Source organism: Nothobranchius furzeri, chromosome 5 (genome assembly GCF_043380555.1).
Source record: "Nothobranchius furzeri strain GRZ-AD chromosome 5, NfurGRZ-RIMD1, whole genome shotgun sequence".
Lineage (NCBI taxonomy): Eukaryota > Metazoa > Chordata > Actinopteri > Cyprinodontiformes > Nothobranchiidae > Nothobranchius > Nothobranchius furzeri.
In genome coordinates this window covers 69,204,725-69,225,505 of record NC_091745.1, presented here as the reverse complement: position 1 = coordinate 69,225,505, position 20,781 = coordinate 69,204,725, and the positions used below count along the sequence as shown (strand labels likewise).

Below are 20,781 nucleotides of genomic sequence, written 5' to 3'. Positions count from 1 at the left end.
TAGGTTTTACACAAAATTACGGCATCTAATTTTACAACAGCTATATTGCTAGTGAAGATATTTCTATGTTTTCAATAGCAACATAAATGTTTAATTGCAACAGCTGTAGGGGGTAAAAAGAAGCTGTGTTAGAAGAGTTTTTGATTAAACCTTTAAAAAAAATGTGTGATTTGCTGAAATGAGCCTCTTTGTAACTGACAGAGCCAGACGTTTGTGTGAACCGTTTGAGAACAAAAACAGAATGAGATAAATTATAATCACATTTCATTTGCTCTTTTTAATTTATTCTAGTTGAGAAAGCTGGTCAAAATATAGTCATGTCTTCAAGAAAAACACGCTCAAAACACTTTCAGTGACAAAAATATCCAACAGTACCAAGCTCGATGAAGAACGGACGTCTCTAAAACGCAGGATGTGTGACTTCTGCTGAGTTTTCCATCGTCCAATCACAGGCATGCTTGCATTTCACACACTTTTACACGCAGCTATTTAACTACATCTCGACCAGACATAATAGACTTTGTAAATCTACAATCATAAATATCACATTTTTACAGCCCCATAGGGGTCACATTTCTGTTGTTGTTATTTTTTTTTATTTTTTATAAATCAGCAACAAAGTTAAATCACTGCCAGTAACTGCTTGTTCCTCCCTGTTCCACAGAATTCCTTTTGGGAGGAGGACTGGAGAGGATTTATCCCAACTGCAGTGGAAGATTGGTTCCTCAGGGCTTGTCTAAGTCAAGGCTGTTTCACTGCACAAGTCACTAAAGAAAGAGTTTCTCTTGTGCTTCAGTGCTTGTAAAAAGTCCTGAACTCGTGCTTCACGAGAGGCGATGTAGCGCTGCAGTGCTTCTTGTCTTTTCTGGGCATCGGCTGGCTTCCCGTTCCCTTGATGCTGCGTGAGCTCTGCTATGCAGGCCCGATCTGCCTCAAGTTGTTCCAGTGCTTGTTCTTCTCGATGGAGTTCTCTGGCTTTCTGTAACACATCAAAATAAGGAAAAATTAGACTGACGTCACAAGAAAGAAAATTTATTTATGCTCCTGATCTGTGTAAAAGCCTTGTGGATCACTTCCTGAATGGAAACAATGCTAACAGCTAGCCCAAATGCTTCAAAGTGTATCTATCACAACAGTCAACACATCTTCAGTCTCCATAAATTCATGCAATGTTATTTTATAAACTAAAATGCGGTGCTCTGCTCGTCATCCACTGCACCGGTGCTCGCACAGCTGGAGGACATTCAAATGAAGAAAGCAGGGTAGCTGTGGATCACTTCCTGAGGGATGGATTAAGAGAAAAAACGCTAACAACTAGCCCAAATGCCTCAAAGTGTAGTTTTTTGATTTTGCACAGATAAAATAAAACTTTATTCATCTGAGTGTTCCAGCTCCCCTACTATTTTATAAACCTGTACAAGCTGTCAGTTTAGCTTGGGGATTAATTGGAAGGCCAATATATCAGGCCAATGTTGACCCTTTTTAGGATTCAACAGTTGGTTTAACTCAGTGTTCAGAGATCTGTTGTTATTAGTGATATTTTATTTTTAGCATGTAGATAAGGAGGAAAACGTCTAGCTATCAGCCGTGAAAATTGGCCCAAAAAATCAACAGCAAATAACGGTGATCGGCTAACTATGACATTTGCATTAGCAACACAATAAAACCTCTTTATTGGTCAATCTCTAGTTTATCCTTTACAGTTCATCCTGCAGCAAAACGTACGGTGGATGCAGGGGTCACCTCCTTTAGAAACGTCTATTTTTCTGCAGAAGTGACCATGTGATGCAACAAAAAGTGCACATCAATGGCTAAAATAGAATTTTTTTCTTTAACATTTTTCAACAGTAAAACCCCCACAGTGAAGACGATGAGTGGCCTCACCTGGATGGATTTGTGATTTAACTGGTACTGGATGATGGCTTCACACAGATTCCAGAACGAGTACTCGGGCCACAGAACCGACTGAAACACCAGACAGGAGTGGGACGTCTGTGGGGGGAGGGATGGACATAAGCTCGGGTTTAGAGCAAAAACTGTAAAAATCTTACACCAACTGTTGTTATATCAATCAAAATAATACATAATGTGTTTTATTAGGTTTCTATCTAGAAAACTTTACATCTGAATCACTTTTTGTGTCTTGTGATCAAATGTTTTCTGTGGAGACGATTCTAGCTCAGGGGTCGCCAACCTTTGTGAAGCTGGGAGCTTCTTCATGGGCATTAAACCACCTAAAGGGCTACTAGAACTAGAATAGATCAGAGTTAAACAAACTTTCCCGTGTAATAAACATATTTTAGTAAGACTTCACAATAAGACTCCCTTAATTAATGTTACTTAGTGCATTAGTAAGCAATAATAATCAAAGGATCCCTTTATTAATGTTCCTGATACTATTTACTATCAAGTGTCCTTAAGGTAATGACAAAGGGCTGGATGTGTGTGTGTCTGCTTAGTAATGCATAACATAATATTAGCATTTAACATTAGTTATTCATTCTTTAATCGTTTGTTAATGCTTAATAATGCTAATAAAGGGACCCTCAATGTTATCCATATTTTAATGTTTTTCTTTTCAAGGAAATTGAAGTTTTAAAATCTATATTATAGCATTTGTGATTAAAAAAGATGGCAGCAACTTTGTTTTTGACTTGTGCATTATTAAGTCCATGGATTTTAATCTCAAATCAAAAAACATCCCATGGTTCTCAGAATAATAAATCTGAAAAATACATATGAGAACTCAAACCTGTGTGTTTCCTGCTTCAGCCCCAGTTTCCATTCCAATTCTCGCGCTGCTCTGGCTGGCTGCATGTTGGAGTAGCTCTGTTAACTACACATAAGTTTTGCCTTTTTTGGACATTTTTTCTTCTAGCATCTTGAGAAAAACTGTATTTTTTTGGCCTTTTACTTTTCTGTTTCTGGTGCTGTGAAGCTTAGAGGATTTTTACTGCTATTTTTTCACTTTTTGAGCATTTGTTGTGACATGTAACCATGGCAACAAGCTGGTTTACAATTGGGAGCAGCTGATTAACATTGAAAAGGCTGAAATAATACCTCAACTGAAGCCACAAATCCCAAATGAGCTAAAACGCAAGAAGCGTGGGTGCAGAGCGGGAGCAAATCGAGGACAGAGAAAGAGGAAATTCAAACCATCTCTTCCATCGATCATAATGGACAATGTGAGATCACTGGCCAACAAGATGGATGAACTCCAAGCCCCATCAAGGACTCAGCTAGAGTATCGGCAGTGCAATGTTATGTGTTTCACTGAGACGTGGCTGCAGGACCATATCTCCGATTCCAGCGTCTCTCTGCCAGGATTCCTGACTGTACGAGTAGACAGAGATCTGAAGGGGAGCGGGGAAAAAAAAGGAGGTGGAGTGGCAGTGCTTGTCAACAACAGATGGTGCCATCCAGGTCATGTTTCAGTGAAATGTCGTCTCTGCAGCCCAGATGTTGAACTCTTGGCAGTAAGTTCTCGCCCATATTATTTGCCAAGAGAGTTCACCAGTGTTGTCTTGGCAACCGTTTATATTCCACCTTCAGCCATTGCTGAAAATGCACGTGATGCCATCAGTTCAGTTGTCGCTAAGCTACAAACCCAGCACCCCAATGCATTTGTGGCTATGTCTGGTGATTTTAATCATGCCTCGCTCTCTGCTACACTTCCAACATTTCAACAGTTTGTCAGCTGCTCCACCAGAGAAAACAAGACATTGGATTTGTGTTATGCAAATGTAAAGAATGCATACATGTCCAAAACAAGACCTCCTCTGGGACATCAGATCACAATCTTGTTTTTCTTTGCTCAAAATAAAAACCACTTGTTCAGAGGCAACCTGTGACAGGAAGAACTGTGAGAAAATGGTCACAGGATGCTGATGAAGTCCTGCAGGGTTGTTTTGAGACCACAGATTGGATGACTCTCTGCCACGGACATGAAGAGGACATCAATGCCATGACTGGATGTGTCACTGACTATATAAACCTCTGTGTGGACAACATCATACCCACCAGAACAGTGAGTTGCTTCACTAATAACAAACCCTGGATCACCAGTGAACTGAAGAATCTGCTAAATGAGAAAAAAAAGAGCCTTCAAGGAGGGAGACAGGGAATTATTGAGGAGTATACAGAAGTAACTGAAGATCAAGATCAGAGACAGCAAGGAGGCATACAGGAAGAAGCTGGAGAACAAACTACAGAGGAACAATATCAGAGATGTCTGGTCAGGGATGAAGAAGATCACAGGCGTCAAGCAGAGGAAGCATTGCACAGATGGCAGCCTGGACACAGCCAATGAACTGAACAAGTTCTTCAATACGTTCAGTTCAGGAACAAACCCAGCATCCTCCTCGCCTGTCCCCAGCCAATCAGACATCCCATCCTCTTCTGATCCAACATTTTCCTGTCACACACCAGCTCTATTGTCCTCTAAAGCAGTCATGGACTCTTCTTGTTCTATAAATCTGTCTTCAACCAAGTCAGGAGATGCTGCTGCCCCATTTACCTCCCCCTCCCACCTATCTGTCTCTAGAAGTCAGGTGAAGAGGCAGCTGGAGAGACTGAACAGGAACAAGGCTGCAGGTCCAGATGGTGTCAGCCCCAGAGTACTGAAGGCCTGTGCAGAGCAGCTCTGTGGGATTCTGCAGCACCTCTTCAACCTCAGCCTGGCCGAGGAGAAGGTTCCAGTCCTGTGAAAGACATCCTGCCTTGTTCCAGTTCCAAAGAAAACTCGCCCATCAGTCAATGACGACTACAAACCGGTTGCCCTGACATCCCACATCATGAAGGTCCTGGAGAGACTCCTGTTGGTCCACCCGCTGCAGTTTGCTTATCGCCATGGCCTGATGTACTTTGCCAGAAACTCCAGATGACACAGGTGGGGGCCTCAACTATCGCCTGGATTAAAGACTACCTGACAAACAGACCACAGTTTGTGAGACTGAAGAACTGCACATCACACCAGGCGATCAGTAACATTGGAGCACCACAGGGGATTGTACTCTCACCATTCCTTTTCACCCTGTACACCTCAGACTTCTAGTACAAAGTACAGAGACCTGTCATCTACAGAAATACTCAGATGAGTCTGCAGTTGTCGGGTGTATCAGAGATGGACAGGAAGCTGAGTACAGAGAGCTGGTGGAGCGCTTTGTGGCATGGTGTGGATACAATCATCTGATCTTGAACGTGAACAAAACAAAGGAGATGATTTTAGACTTCAGAAGAAACAGGGTGGAGTCAAACACTGTTTCCATCATGGGAGAATTGGAGGTGGTTGAGGAATACAAATACCTTGGAGTTCACCTGGACAACAGACTGGACTGGAGAAAGAACAGCGAAGCCGTTTACAAGAAGGGACACAGCAGACTGCACTTCTTGAGGACGCTTAGGTCCTTCAATGTCTGTAGCAAGATGCTGCAGATCTTCTACAAGTCTGTTGTTGAGAGTGTAATCTCTTCAGCCATCGTCTGTTGGGGTAGTAGCATCAGAAGCAGGGACCTGAAAAGGCTCAACAGTAGGGCTGTCGCGGTTGAGGAATTCCCCCTGCGGTGATTCAGGGTGGCTTAATATTGCGGTATGCGATATTATTGCAGTCATTTTTTTTATTGCAGTACTATCTAAACATAATGTTTACACATTTAAAAAAGGTTAAAAATTGCTGTGCCTTCTTTTATAACGCTTTACTGAATGCAGATCAAAGGGCAGTAACAACACAGATCGCAGTAACGTTTGTTTGTCCGACAGTCGGAGTCCGACTGAACTTAAAAACAACAAAATTCAGGAGAAGGTTAAACTTTTAAATGCAAATTTGGCTGCAGCATCTAACAAATAAGAAACAAGTCCCCATTTTGTTTAGTTGTTTAAAATCATGCATAAAAAATTGCATGTACCGGGCGCGCGCGCGCCGGGGGGCGGGCGCACTATCATTTCACTTTCACACACACGAATGACGGTGATTTATAGCTCGGTCACGTCCTTGTTACCCACAAGGAAAACCAGCATGTTAACCATATACGGTTTGAGAGAGGATCTGAGAGGGGTGGCAACATTTCCAGCAACACTGAAAACCCTCTCGGATGGTGCGCTCGTTGCACTTACCCCAAATTCCACTACCTCCGCTCCGGTCCGGCCCCGCTCGCTTCCGAACTCAACTTGCGTGCGACTCTGGCGAGCAAAGGGAATCTCTCCCGGTTGTTGCTCCACCATGTCAGGGGGGTTTTATTTAGGGTGGATGCATTCCTCCTGCAGGTAGCGAGTGAGCTCCAGCTCGGCTCAAACTCTCTTCGGGACGGTTGCAGAAGCAGTGCTTGTCCGGGACTTCAGCAGGTCTCCGAGCGTTTATTATTTATTTATTTTTTGCCGCTGGTGGCAGCTTTGTCCCGGCCAAGGACTCTGGCTGCGCAGCAGCTGACGTACTGAAAACCAAAGCGCTCCCAAAGGAGCGAAGTAACGTTTCGTTTTGATACCAGCGCAGCCATCCTTCTCAACATGCATCATTGAGTTGAACCAAGTTCAGTAATCGCAGTGGCCGATGATGCAGCGCGGTGGGCTTCTTCATATTGCGATATTTCATTTTTGCGGTTACCGTGACAGCCCTACTCAACAGCCTAATAAAAAAGGCTGGTTCTGTTCTGGGGACGACTGTGGAACCACTGGAGGAGATAATGCAAAGAAGGATTCTCCAGAGAACCAAGAAAATGATGGACAACCCTGAGCGTTCTCTTCACAAGACTGTCCGACAACAGAAGAGTGTCTTCAGTCAGAGGTTTCTTCAGTTTCGCTGCAACACTGACCGCTACTGGAGATCCTTCCTGCCAACAGCCATTGTAATATACAATAACTCTTTCACAACTTGATTGTTATTGTTATTCTGAGCTACTACAGCAATCAATTTCCGTCTGGGATTAATAAAGTATTTTTAATTGAATTTAATTCAATTGTTTGACTCTAGAAGGAACAACAATAAAAATATAAAAAAAAACAAATCACCAGGACCTTAAATTAAGTTGATAATAGAGAATGAGCTGTCATTTTGTCCAGATTTGTTGAGAAGTCAGTTAAACTTTTATTACTACATTCAGTTTGTTAATAAATCTGTAAATTAGAGAATACTTAATAAATAAAATAATATTTCGACTTGATCCGACTTAAACCTGCTATAGCGAATTTAAAGAACAAGCTAGGTTTTTAACACAAACGCGATCCCGGAACACTCAACCCTCCCCTTGGGTATCTGTCCTGAGACACTTCTGCCGGAAGCGGAAACCCACCATGACCGAGACAAACTCGAGAGAACCACTTTCTTCTTCTTTTTTTTTTATCGCCACAAAATATTTACAGCTATACTATGTTAGAACATATGAAAAATATTATAGGCCAATTTGTTATCTAAATGTCTTATTGCAGCTTTAAAGTTCATGAGACAGAGTTGGGGAGAACTGGCGAGTTTGGGATTAAAGCTCTCAGATTTAATCAAATTTTCTTCTCAGGATTTTCATTTTCTTCACTTTTCATCAAACCAACCAGCTCTTCTTTAGGAATTCAATCTCTGGGGAAAGCGCTTTATTTGTTTTTACTTCGTTTAATCAGTGGCTGCGCAGTGGCACAGTAGTTAGAGCTGCTGCCTTGCAGCAAGAAGGTCCTGGGTTCGCTTCCCAGCCTGGGATCTTTCTGCATGGAGTTTGCATGTTCTCAATGTGCATGCGTGGGTTCTCTCCGGGTGCTCCGGCATCCTCCCACAGTCCAAAAACATGACTGTTAGGTTGATTGGTCTGTCTAAATTGTCCTTAGGTGTGTGTGTGTGTGTGTGTGTGTGTGTGTGTCTCTGTGTTGCCCTGCGTTGGACTGGCTCTCTGTCCAGGGTGTACCCCGCCTGATTGCCCATTGACCGCTGGAGATAGGCACCAGCCCCCCAGCGACCCTACATGGACAAGCAGGCTCAGACAATGGATGGATGGATGGATGTTTAATCAGTTTATTTTGAAAGGAAAAATGGTTTCAAACGATGCATGAAGCAGAATTAAGGATAGATTTTTTTAGTTTTGGTAAAATAAAACTTGTGTCCAATCCTACTTGAACGAAGCTGCTAAACCTCTGAAGAGTCCCATTACTAGTCAGTCATCCTAAATATGATCTGTTTAGTGAGTTTTCCATACCTGCCACAGAAGGAAGTCGCTGAGGCGGACCTCTCCGGACGTACGGATGAGCAAATCAGGATTGGGGGAGTTGTTGCTGTACAGACACTCGCTTAGCAACGCCTCTGAAACGTCGCTGAGCATGACAAAAACACCAGCGGCTTTTAAACGCTCTCAGATTATCTCCCTGCATGACAGACTGACCAGATTAACACGTTGCTTACCTGGCCTTGATCAGACCCTGCTCCACTCCCCAGGCCATTTCCCTCACCGCATTAGTGATTTCATATCTGGACGTGTAGGCGAAGCACACATTGAGAAAACACCTGCAGAGCAAGAATGGGCATCCGTGAGGCGGGTTATGACGTAAAACAAGGCAACGAGGTAGAGAAATGAGGAGTAAACAGACTTGTTGTGGTTCCGGGTCGTCACCACAGCTTTGGCAATGATCTGCTGAAGGTCCAGCGGCAGCATATTCAAGTCTCCCAGCACCCGCACACAAACTCCATGCTTCTCCAGGGCCTCACTGCAACACATTCAAGAAATGAAGTAGAAAATTTTAAGAATGAAGATAATTTACACAAAATCTGATTCATATGTAAGACAATTTACACATCCTAAGTCAAAACAAGCAAGTTTACAACATTTTCTTCCTATATTAAATAGTCATTTCCTGTCATGAGACGAGAGATTCGATTCAACTTGGCTTATTTATATAGCGCCAAGTCACAACAAGAGTCATCTCGAGGCATTTATCAGTGAACCTGCTCATCAGGGAATTGAGTTCAGTCAATTATGACAATTAGTTCAAATTTACCTAAATAAAGAAACCCAGCAGATTGCATCGAGTCACTGACTTGTTCTGTCAGAAACTTTACGGCAATCCTCACACTAAACAAGCATGTAGAGACCGTGATCAGATGGGTTTTATAGCCTTATGTGCGATAATCACAACATTAGGAAATTGCTGCAGTACTTGGTGCAAGAAAAAATAAATGATAAGCCAAAATTTGAATTAAGAAATAAACCCAATGAAGTGACAATAATGTAGGGAGGAAATAATTGAGGACCACGCCATACTCCTTGATCGTCTGGAACGGTGGGTTGGGATCAAGGGGTCTGAGCTGAATTGGTTCCAGTCCTATCTCCATGGAAGGAGGTTCTGCGTGAAACTTGGGGATGCGTCTTCCTCCTGGGAGGATCTTCGCTGGGGGGGTCCCTCAGGGCTCGATCCTCAGCCCACTTCTTTTTGCTATTTATTTGCTCCCCTTTCAGGGAGATGTCCCTCCTTACTTAGCGGCACTCCTGTAGAGAAATTTGCCTTCACGCTCTCTGCACTCTTCTGACCAGGGCCACCTTGTCGTCCCTCACACTAAGTGTCGAACTTGTGGGGACCGGGCTTTCTCGGTTCTAGCCTCATCACTGTAGAACCAGCTGCCACCTGCAATTAGTCTGTCTACCTCTATGCCGGTCTTCAAGAGTCGACTGAATACTCATTTTCTTTCGTTTAGCATTTCCAGAACATGTTTGAAGTCGGCTTGTTTTTATGTTATTTTTAATTCTTGTTTTTAATTGCTGTTTTATCTTTTATTAATTTGCTTTTATTCATTGTTTTAGTCATCTGTCTTATGCTCTACCTTTATTTTCTGCATTGTAACTTCATTTTTCATGATTGTATGTCTTTCAAAGATGCGTTCTAGCGCCTTGGGCACCCAAATAGGGTTGTGGAAGGCACTTTATATAAATAAAGTTTTGATTGATTGATAACTGGAGAAGCAGCTACTTTACACAAGTCAGTGTAGGTACTGGTCAGCGCAGGTCAGTTCCAGTGCAAACACAACACAGGGCCAAGTGACTGAAGCAAAGCAACTGGAGTGGGCAGGTCTACGATTAACAATCATGAGTCCGACCTCAGGGGAAGTAACTGTTTTTGTGGCGAGAGGTTCTGGTTCAAATGGATCAGAGCCTCCTGCCAGATGGGAGCGAGTCAAAGGGACTGTGTGTCCAGTGTGAGACAGGTCAGCTGTTATCCGACCTGCACGCCTCAATGTCCTGGAGGTGAACAGGTCCTGCATGGAGGGCAGTTTGCAGCCAATGGCCTTCTTAGCAGAGCAGAACGCACAACATGCTGCAGTCTCTTCATATCCCTGATGGTGGCTCCAGCGTGCCACACGGTGATTCAAAAGGTGAGGACGGACTAGATGAATGCGGTGTAGAACTGCCTCATCGTTGAGAGGAAAACTCCCCTTTAACAGGAAGAAACCTCCAACAGAACCCGACTCACTGCAGTTTGAGAAGACAGCAGACAGAATCAGGACATCCTTTATTGTGGTTTTAAACAACAAAAATGGAAGTGCATCCTTGGTTTTGGTGCATCTACAACATCAACAAAGGGATTGTGGTGGTCAACATAAACATCAAAAAGACTGAGGGGTATTTTAAAACTGCACCTATTACTGGTTTTTAGGCATATTACTTTGAATTGAAAAGACTTTTTTAGCATTCTAACAGATCATTTCTTTTTGAATAACCTTGAATGAAAGTAAGGTAACAATCACAGAGAGGGTATTTTACAGCTGGATGATAAAACAAAGTAAAAACTGTAGTGATTTATTCTAAAAACACTCAAGAGCTTTAAGAAAAAGATGTAATTAACTTCTGCATCACATCAGAAATCTGGTTGCAGATCTTGAGAGAAGATTTGTTTTAGAGAAATTTGTGTACACATTATATTTAGGTAATTAAGGAAGATAAACATGGCTGTAACTGACTCGTTGAATCCAGAAGACACTTTTTTGTCCCAATGGCAAGATAGTTTGAATAAAATGAAAATATATTGAAAGATATTGCAAAGAAATCAGTTTTCCTGTCAGAAAATCTAAAGTGATTATCAAGCCCAGGCCACACTGCGCTTTTCAGCTTTTTACAAAGGACAATGACTGACATCTGTACACTAGCGAATGTCTAAACTAAAGCCTAATTTATACTTCTCCGTCTGCTTCTGTGCGTAGACACGCAACGCCATTATGCGTCAGCGCAAGGGCTCTCCGACAGGTTTTCAGAGGGTGACAAAGACATACCCAACTTTTCAACTATCTCTCAAACATAGACCGCAAGCTTGTGATTGATCAGGATGTCGCTTCCGTTAACTTTGTCAACATCACCGCCATTGCCCCCTCAAAAAAGATATTTAGCAGCAGACATGGAGCAGATTGAAGAACGCCTCGTGGAAGAAGTCTGAAAATATGAACGTTTATTCACCCGTGACTGATGGAGTACAAAGACACAAAGCAAACATTTTATTCTTGGATGGAAATGTAAAAGAAACACGGGTTTAGAGGTGCCGATTGCATGAAGACGTGGAGGAGAATGAGGGACGTTTACATATGTGTTAAAAAGTCTCTGAAATACAATAGAACAATGTAAACACGACTGTAAATACACTATCATGGATCAGATAGGTGACTTAATGGTGGCAGAATACTCCAGAATAAGCACTACGCCCTCTGTTGCCCTGGCGGGGAATTGCTTTGCAACACTCCCCAGCTGACGTAGAAAATGTAAGAGTAAAACATCTCTATCAATGCGTGTGCGTCTCTTCCTCACGGGGAAATATAAATAAGGCTCAATGCGATTGGCTAACACTGAGCGGTGCTCAATTTAAATTACATGAGACTTTATGTAACCAGAGTGGACCTAGCAAACAAACAAACAAAAAAAAAACGGACGTATTGCCTCCATTACATTATTGCCGGAACAGTTTCTTCCCAGCAGCTGTCAGACTCCTGAACTGTGCCTCCTGACATATGACCCACGTTAAACTCATGGACTGCTTGTATTAACTACAGCCTGTACATACTTGTAGTCATAGAATATTCATAACATACTTCATATCGTGTACATTATAACATACGTAATAGATCCATTTCTGTAATATACTTACACATCTATATTATTGCTAATATATATTGTAATTAGGGCTGTAGCGAAGCCTCGACGAAGTCGACGGCTCGATTCTAAAAATTTGTCGACGTCAGATCCGGAAGTCGACGCACCGCGCCCACTTGTTGCATCCCCAGGAGTTTGTAAATAGAGGAGGAATCTGCCCGTTTTTCCTCTAGTTCGCCCTCTTCTCCGCCTTCACTAACATCTCCGCCAAATACCGAAGACCCGGAACAACGTCCGTCCACTACTAGATTATTTTCCTGTTTTGCCCCTTCGTCTCCCGGCAACGGACAACAACTTCCGGGGTCAGATGCGCTGCTTCGTGTCTATCGCAGATGTAGAAAATCACCGGGAGCGCTTCTCCCTTCATAAAGGAGCTTCTTTCAGACATTAGGAGAGCTGTTTTGGTAGTAGCAGTCTCTCCTCCGTGCTGGTCTGTTTGCTGCTGGGTGTTTTCGGTTTATTTAAACTTGGTAACTTGAACTTAATGTTGGTAAAGCTACTGTTAGCATATTCGCTAACAGCTTCTTGCGTTGGGATAAGCTGTTACGTTTTGGTTTAGAGTTCATCTTTTTTGTGGTGTAGATCTCCCTTTTATTACATTTAGAGTGTTGTGGGTTTTCGGTTTACTGTAAAATATCACCTGAGTTTGGTTTAACCCGTAAGACCACTCGCCTCACGCACATAAGTGACCAAAACAAAGCAGCATGGAGACACTCCATCTTCTACCACCTCTCAGGCAGCAGCCTGCACTCCCAAGTTCTACACGTCACCAGAACATAACCAACCAACACAATAAAAGCAGTGTTATACAAAATGGAAGGCCTGTAGTGTTTATTCTCTTACAGTAAGAATTTATCAATTTTTTTTGAGGAATTTATTTGAGATTTTCTGGTTTTTGTTAATTGTGCAATAGAAAAATAATCATTAGATTAATTTTCTAAATAGTCATTAGAATAGTCGACTATTCGATAAAATAATCGTCAGAATAATCGTTTTAAAAATAATCGTTTACCCCCAGCCCTAATTGTAATACATCTATATCACGGCTAAAGCACTTCTGGATGGATGCAAACTGCATTTCGTTGCCCTGTACCTGTACATGTGCAATGACAATAAAGTTGAATTCTATTCTGTTCTACATTATATCAAAGAACAATGTAAAAAAAAAATTATAATATATATATATATATATATATATATATATATATATATATATATATATATATATATATATATATATATATATATATATAACACAGTAATTTCTGAAGGGGGCAAACTCATGAATGCTGCTTTAAGATACTTTTAAGTTCAACAACATTAACATCCAATCAGCATCAGTTTAGTAATAAAAAGCAGAAGTAAGGGAAAAATCCTCTGTCACCGACAAGCAGCTGATCCAAATGAAAAATCCCTACTTCGCACTTTTCTGAAGGGTGCTCAAACTGAAACAGCATTCTGGGTTATAAAGAGACACGTGTTTACTCTAACCACACAGCCGGGCTTAAAGTTAGCTTCAAGGAAGCCGTGAATCACGGGATGAATAAAATGGCTGTTGTGCAACAAACAGTAAAGTGGAAAAGTTGAGTCAAACTCACCGTTCCTCCAACAGCCTCTCAAACTTCTGCTTGGCCAGCTCCATCAGCCCATCCACCTCTTCCTTAGTGCGCTTGAAGTTCTCGATGCTGAAGGCATACACCGTCACCTCTGGGATGTTGAGGTGCTTGCACCAACGTAACGTCTGGTGTAAGGAGGAGGGTTAAACATGATGGAATTGATATGCGAGGACATTTGCGTAGTGAGACTAATGAAAATTGACCTCTGCGAGCTTGTTGAATCCTTGCATATGGCCTTCTTGGCGTTCCAGGTTTTTCTTGCGTGCAAAACGTCGATTACCGTCCATGATGAAGGCCACATGTTTAGGCATGGGTCCTGTCTGGGAGAGATGGCATCAAAAGAGATTAGAGTAGAGCTAAACAGGTAAACAATAACTTTCACAACCATAAAAGTGCAAAGAAAACCTAAGCATGTCTGCCTTGACATAATGAGGGAACACTTTTTTTTAAGAGACAAAAAATGAAAAGGTACCAGCTTTTGTTAAAAGTTGGACACCTGTGTCTGTGGAAAGGGCGGTCCGGCCTGGCATCAGTGTCTCATATGACGCTTCCTCTTTCTAGTCGTCTTTGCAAGACACACAGTGCCGGCAAATCGGCGTAATATTACCGCACCGGTGTGTCTGAATAATCTGCTACACCAGATACAACATGTCACCGTATCTTACAGTCCTGAGGTCAAATGGGAAACAGAGCTGGATGAAGAACTTCCAGAGACACGTGGGAACCCTTGTTCAAAGACCTTAATACAAGACATTCACAAGAATGGAAAAGAACCAAATTTGAATCTTTATAAAGATAGATCAGCTGTGGCCACACAAACCCAGATCACACTCATGTCTTTTAGAATAGTAAAAACATTACACCAGATAGTAGGTACCAGCATCAACATGTAAAGACTTGTACCTACGATACATGCATGGAACGGTACACAGAAGGGACCAATAGATTATATATATTATATATACAGATTAAAATCCTGCTTACTGCCGGGATGAAAACTATCACAAAAAATGGCTTGAAGCTGCAAAACAAGCTAGATTTTAAACACAAACACGGAACTCTTACCCCTCCGCCACCCATCAACCCTAGGCCACGTCTGCATGATACTGGAACACACATCGTCACAGTAAACGAGAGAGAGAGCTGAACACCAGTCACCATTTTCTACATCCAAATGTCTTTCGTTGTCTGTGACTTCAAATGGTGTATTTCTTTTTAGGACTCTGATAGCTTGTCCTAAAGTGGTAGCAGCTGGCCATTTCTCCTTCTCTGGTATTGTTGAGCAGAGAACCCATCACACCAGTGGTGTTCTGTTGCTAAATACATGAGTGTGGTTCTTCTTTCAACACTGGAGAGACACTCAAAGGTTTTGAGCTATTTGAACTTTGGCTACTCGCTTTAACTTTAACACAGAAATGCTTCAACAAAAACGAGGTTGATTCAATTTTATCCTGGTTTTTATTTAAAAAAAAAAGCTGAGAAAATAGCACAAATAAAGGAATTCATGGCTCTTTGGAAGTTTCCAAAAGAGTCCCTCCACATTGTTGGCATTATCTAATATACCCCTGTGGGGGCAATTCAGCCTCCGTCATCTAGGCAATCCCTGATTGGATTAGTAACCAAATGACTTTGTGTCCAGCACGACTGTCATGCTGACGGTTAGGGATGTGAATCTTAGAGCAACTCACGATTTGATTCCGATTCTCATTCTTGGGGGTGCCGATTCGATTCAGAATCTATTCTCGATTCTCAATTTAAATCGATTCACAATCAGTATTAACAAAGAGTGTCAGCTCCAGGATGAACTACTTTGTTGTACAAGTTAGTTAAAGCTATGGGGCATTTTTTATTTGACTTTAAACTGGTCTTGCTCCAAAAATGCAAATTTACAATGTAAAATAAAGTGATTCTAAAACTGTAAACAGAAGCAATCTTTTGACCAAAAGGCAACAATTATTTTTGCTTACCTTGTAAAGTATAACAAATCTGTAGTTACCTAACGGTAGCTTTGAAAGTAATACAGTCAAATACTTAAGTATGTGTAGAAACAAGTCACATGAGTAATCCTGAGTACTCATTTATCAACTTAGAAAATAAATATGAGAATATCTCAAATTTCTGAGTATGGAAAAAATTACATTCAAGCGCCCTCTTATCAGCAGATTCAAACATAAATCATCTCAATTTATGGAACCACAAAAGTAAACAGAGTACTGACTCTCCTAACAAAGATCAAAAAAGTGCATCTCAAACCTGTAACATGCCAAATATTTGAGTTCTTAGAATCGATTCTCGATTCTGAATCTTTATAAATAAGAATCCTGATTCAGACTTGAATCAATTTTTTTCAGCACCTCTACTGACGGTATATGAATAGAGAAATATGTAGTGTATGTGCCTGATATTCATATAAGTGACTGCAGAATGAGATCAAGGCAATTCCAGCTATTTTTAATTAGTTTATTAAAGGTCAGATTGAACCCTGGAGCAAAGTGACCCAGGACAATTAATACACAAGTAATCCAACAAATGACAACAAATGTTTTAAGCTTGTTTTGCAGATTTGCAAAGGTAGATGCTTGTACACAGATGCAATGGGAGAAATAATACAGGAAATAAAAGAAATGGAGAAATTAATCTACAAGATTAGATAAAGGAGGACTCATTTGGGGAGAAATGGGAAAAATGCAACACAAGATTGAGCGAATTCAAAGATAAATTAAAAAAACTGTTTTGTTTTTGCTTGCAAACCCTGTTTTGTTATGTTTTTTTTCTATGCTTGTTTAGATTCATTTAAAATAAAATGTTCTAAATGTTTTTACGTTCCAACAACTGATGGTTTGTGTGAAGCAAGACAGGAAATACTTTTCCTAAGTCCCCCCAAGTGGCTGCAAGTAATCTGGCATAGTTTTGACCATTTCAGACTGTTCAAATAGACCTTTGGGACTGTAATTGCAAAATATTATGTTACAACATGAACAATCTGCAATAAGTAAATGCACAAGAATTATGCCACAAGTGTGTGCAACAGCCAAGCCAATAATATGCATGTATAACTATAATAAGATATGCAAATGAATGCTTCAGAGAGGAGTGTTATGTTTAAAAAGGCTAAAACTAGGTGTTATTTTATAAAATTATAACATTATCTTATCAGTTTTCTCCAGATCAATAGAAAGGCATCATTATTTGTGCAAAGCCACATCATGTTCCCACTCTACATTGATTTCATGCCAAGAATGGTTTAAGAGGTCACATGCTTTAGGATTTAAGTCAACTGCACAGCAGTAATACTTCAGAGAATAATAAACTATAAAGAAAATCTTCAATTTTAATTAATACGCTTAAAACGTACCCCAACAATGCCAGTAAGATCCATTATGCCAAACGAGAAGTTATTACAACTCGTTTTTGTTACTCCTGATTTATTTTCCCACACATAATAAAATACTACCTTACAAGTACTTTCCGGATCTCGGTGCTCCTTCTGAGGATTATACACAGTAATACCCGCAGAACAGGGTGGTGATGAGTAGAGTTTGAAGCTGATTGAAATGCTAACAACAGACACACAATAAGAGTCGTTTTAAAATGAACAGAAGCTTATTCTTACCTTTAGGATGTTGGCAGAAATCCTTTCAATCAGATTTAATTCACCTTCTTTTATCCACGACATTTTCCGGTTTCAAACGCTCTGAAATCCTGTAAATTAAACACAGTTTTAAGAAGTGAACCGTATATGATTCACCTTGAGCTGCAGAACTGGTTATTGCCGATTATTTCCATATCGTGTGCTGTATTAAATTTCATCGTGCAGCCAGTGATTGATTTCAACCAGAGAACTGGCTCCAACTGACCTGCTGTGAGGCTGAAAACCAGCACAAGTCTGTACTATATTTATCTAGAAAACACTCACCGTCGGTGGAAAACTGCGTCTTTCATTCAAACCCACGAAGAACGAGTCGTTCTGCCACGGCTACGACGATTTTCCTCACATTTCTTTACACCTTCCAACTCACAGCTCTTTCGATGACGACCACTTCCTGACTGGAGCGAAACAACGCATGCGCACGATGACGACTTCCTGTCAGCCGTTATTAGATTTATAAAACATGGGGATGGACGCGGAATTTGTACAAGATAAAATCAAAGAATGAAGATAAGAAGCATAACAAGTATAACGTTGGGTCTTAAACTAAATCAGAAATGGACTGAATGATAGTTTGAGAGTCATAGACCCTCCAAAATGTCCTGTTTTCACTTACAGGCACAGTAGAGCTTCATTTGCATTTATTAAAGGTCACCAGAATTGGCTAAAATTTGCATTGGCACCACTGGTGTCCTGAACTTTTTCAAAAATGAATGCAGCCTTGCTAGTTTAGTAGTTTTAGTTTTACAATCATTCTAATCTGTAGGAGTAGTTTTAGGTAAGAATTAATGTAGATCAGAAATTATTCCCTATACTACTTTCTTTACTCTATGTATAATCTTAGGTCAGTTAGATTAGCAGTCAATTAAATACTGTCCTGCTAATGTAGCATTCTTGCTGCTCATTCATTTTGCTGGGACCCATTGCCAGATTCTACACTGGTGCAGTCAGTGGGGTTTATGCTCTTCATGGTGCATGACAATTCCTGTCATGCCGTGCAACGTGGTAAACATTTGCACTTTTTCCTGTTAACTGACCCCCATGCACACCTGGCCTAGACACCTGTGGCCTCTAGGATATCATCCATTGCTGCCAGGTTGCATCTCAGACTCAGAGTCAAAGTTCCAGCAAAGTCCAGATCTGGAAAGAAATACTTCACACAATCTGTTGCCTTTTTAGGAATATTCCCAGACATGATCATGTATCAGGTATGTATAAAGGGACCGTACTGAAGTTTAATCAAAATATACAAGCTTGTTACATAACTTTTGCACCTTGATTTTTTAAAAATGTTTTTGAAATGTAGTTCCTTGAAGTATTGTTTTTGTTTTATTTTTCTCTAAAAAAGCAAACAGTACAAATATTTAGTATATATTAGACTACTTTTAGTATTTATTTATTATGATTTTTTAAATAAATGGTGCTGTTAAGATAATGCCAGCATTACACCAACAAACTAAATTAGTTCACGTTTCCACTAAACTTTGAGCCTTTTACTTTTTCGAATAGCTGCAGTGTAGTTCCGCTCTCCGCCGCTAGGGTGTGACAGTAACTTCATCAACAGTTCGTTTGCACTTTTTTAAATGGCGGTGAAGAAGTTTTAGATTTTTGGGGGGTGAGGGGCTGGCCTTTTTTGTTCCGCTGGAGAATCCTGCTTGAACCGTGGGCAGGAGCATCACACGGACGACAAATCACAGCACCGCGGACAATCGGCCAAATCACGGAGGAAGCCACGCTGCGCGGTTGGAGAAAAGCGGCTGGAATTAAGACGCTATCTCCCTCCAGCTCCACCGTTAGCAGCTCCGGGGTCAACGGGCAAATCAGCCGTTAGCCTCAAGTCCTCTCCGGGTCTGGGGGGGATCTGGTAAGGGGCAGGGGGCGGGGGTACACCGAGGAGGGTGAAGACTACAGGCCGAGAGGAGGGGGCTGGAAGTCTGAGACGCCTCCAGCCTGAAGGGGCCGGCGGTTTGGCCACAGCACCCCGGAGTAGCTAGCTTGTACAGCGCGGCTAAGTGAATGGGATGGAGCCGGGACCGTCTGGCGCTGGTAGGTGTATTTATTTATTTTTTATAGTAATTTCAAGTGATCACTGCAAACACCCGATTGCAGCTTCACATTTCAGTCGGAAAATCGGAGCGTCAGGGGGAAGTGGAGGAAGCCTTGTAGTCAGCCTCTTCCGTTGCACCGTTCGATGAAAAGGGGCTCTAGCTATCTACATGCCTAACAGTTTATATAAAACAATTATTTTCCTGGTTCATAACCACAGACGAGGCTTATTAGGGTGCTGACAATATCCTCGGCCATGTGCGGGGGCAGTGAGGTCGTGGGAATCTCTGTGAGGAGGGACGAGGTGAAGCCCGCCTTCAAGCCGCAGCAGCAGCTGGCTGCTCCCCGCATGCCCCACACAGCCTCCCTCTCACTGCTGGATCCTCAGCCAGTAGGACCAGCTTGTAACATCAACACGTCACATGCAGCATTAAAGACAGCCCCAGGCTGATCGTGTAAAATTGCACATCCAAGGTCAATAAAGTGTTATATCTGGGTTAGATTTGAGTTTTAGACGAAAAGGAGCAGAAGCCTCCCACTTTAAGTTTTGTTTTTTATCCTGCATGGATGCATTTGATGGCAGCTAAAGATCTATATTTAGATTTTTCTTATTGACATAAGAGTCGTGGAATCGAGCAAATCAGTTCAAAACTGTGTGTGTGCGCGTGTGTGTGTGTCAGGTCTGAAGTTCACCTTTTAGGGGTAAATATAAACAGTCTTAATCCTAATCTATGTAAAGTGTGATCTGAGCACTTTCTTTATAAAATAAACTAATTGCTTAATTTAACTGTCTGTTCATAACCTCAAAGCAGATTTATGATCACCTTAATGATAGACTTGATATTGAACATTAAAGTTAGGTGATGGGTCTATTTTCAGGGGATTTTCTTTGGGAAGGGGGAAGGGCCCATGGGGGCCCCCTCGTTTTAAACTGCTTTTGTGTTTAAAGTGCTACTATTCAATGCGTTTTTAAAAATCGATCCAACATGTTTGCTTCAGGGTCAACTGCCAAGACGCAAATAATCTGGTCAAAGAAGTGGTGGACCATTAGTTTTTCTTATTAGTTTACTTTATAAAACAAGCGAATTGTTTTTCCAGTACCCCAACGACCAATATTTATCCAATTATTTATTTTTGCACTTTAAAACACCTTAAGTTGGACAAACCACCCTTTACTTTCACCTCATTCCATTATGAGGTCAGATTAAGAAACATCTGTATGTTTTAGATTGTAGAATAAACTGAAAATAAAATATTTAAGTGGAAATCTTTACCAGCTGTCTGAAAACAAATGAAACTAAACTCAATCTAAACCCGTTTTTAAGCAGTTTTTCTTGGAATTGGGTTTAAAGACATGTAGTAGTGAGAGATTTCA

The 20,781-nt window shown here is 41.3% G+C and overlaps 2 protein-coding genes across 2 annotated transcripts in view; one reads left to right on the top strand and one right to left on the bottom strand.

Moving 5' to 3' along the window:
- Window positions 1-257: 257 nt before the first annotated feature.
- dhdds (dehydrodolichyl diphosphate synthase) lies at window positions 258-17,765 on the bottom strand. Its single transcript, XM_015950038.3, has 9 exons — window positions 17,628-17,765; window positions 17,325-17,413; window positions 13,915-14,031; window positions 13,694-13,836; window positions 8,557-8,673; window positions 8,372-8,473; window positions 8,169-8,283; window positions 1,885-1,992; window positions 258-979 (listed from the first exon to the last, which is right to left on the bottom strand). Exons 2-9 carry the CDS (start codon window positions 17,385-17,387, stop codon window positions 737-739), a joined length of 1,008 nt encoding a protein of 335 aa, XP_015805524.1. The 5' UTR covers window positions 17,388-17,413; window positions 17,628-17,765; the 3' UTR covers window positions 258-736.
- Window positions 17,766-19,251: 1,486 nt separating this feature from the next.
- ago1 (argonaute RISC component 1) overlaps window positions 19,252-20,781 on the top strand; it is a 28,493-nt gene continuing 26,963 nt past the window's right edge. The window contains exon 1 of the mRNA XM_015950037.3: window positions 19,252-19,406. Within this exon, the coding sequence (XP_015805523.1) occupies window positions 19,382-19,406 (25 nt within the window). The 5' untranslated portion in view covers window positions 19,252-19,381. The remainder of the gene's footprint in view (window positions 19,407-20,781) is intronic.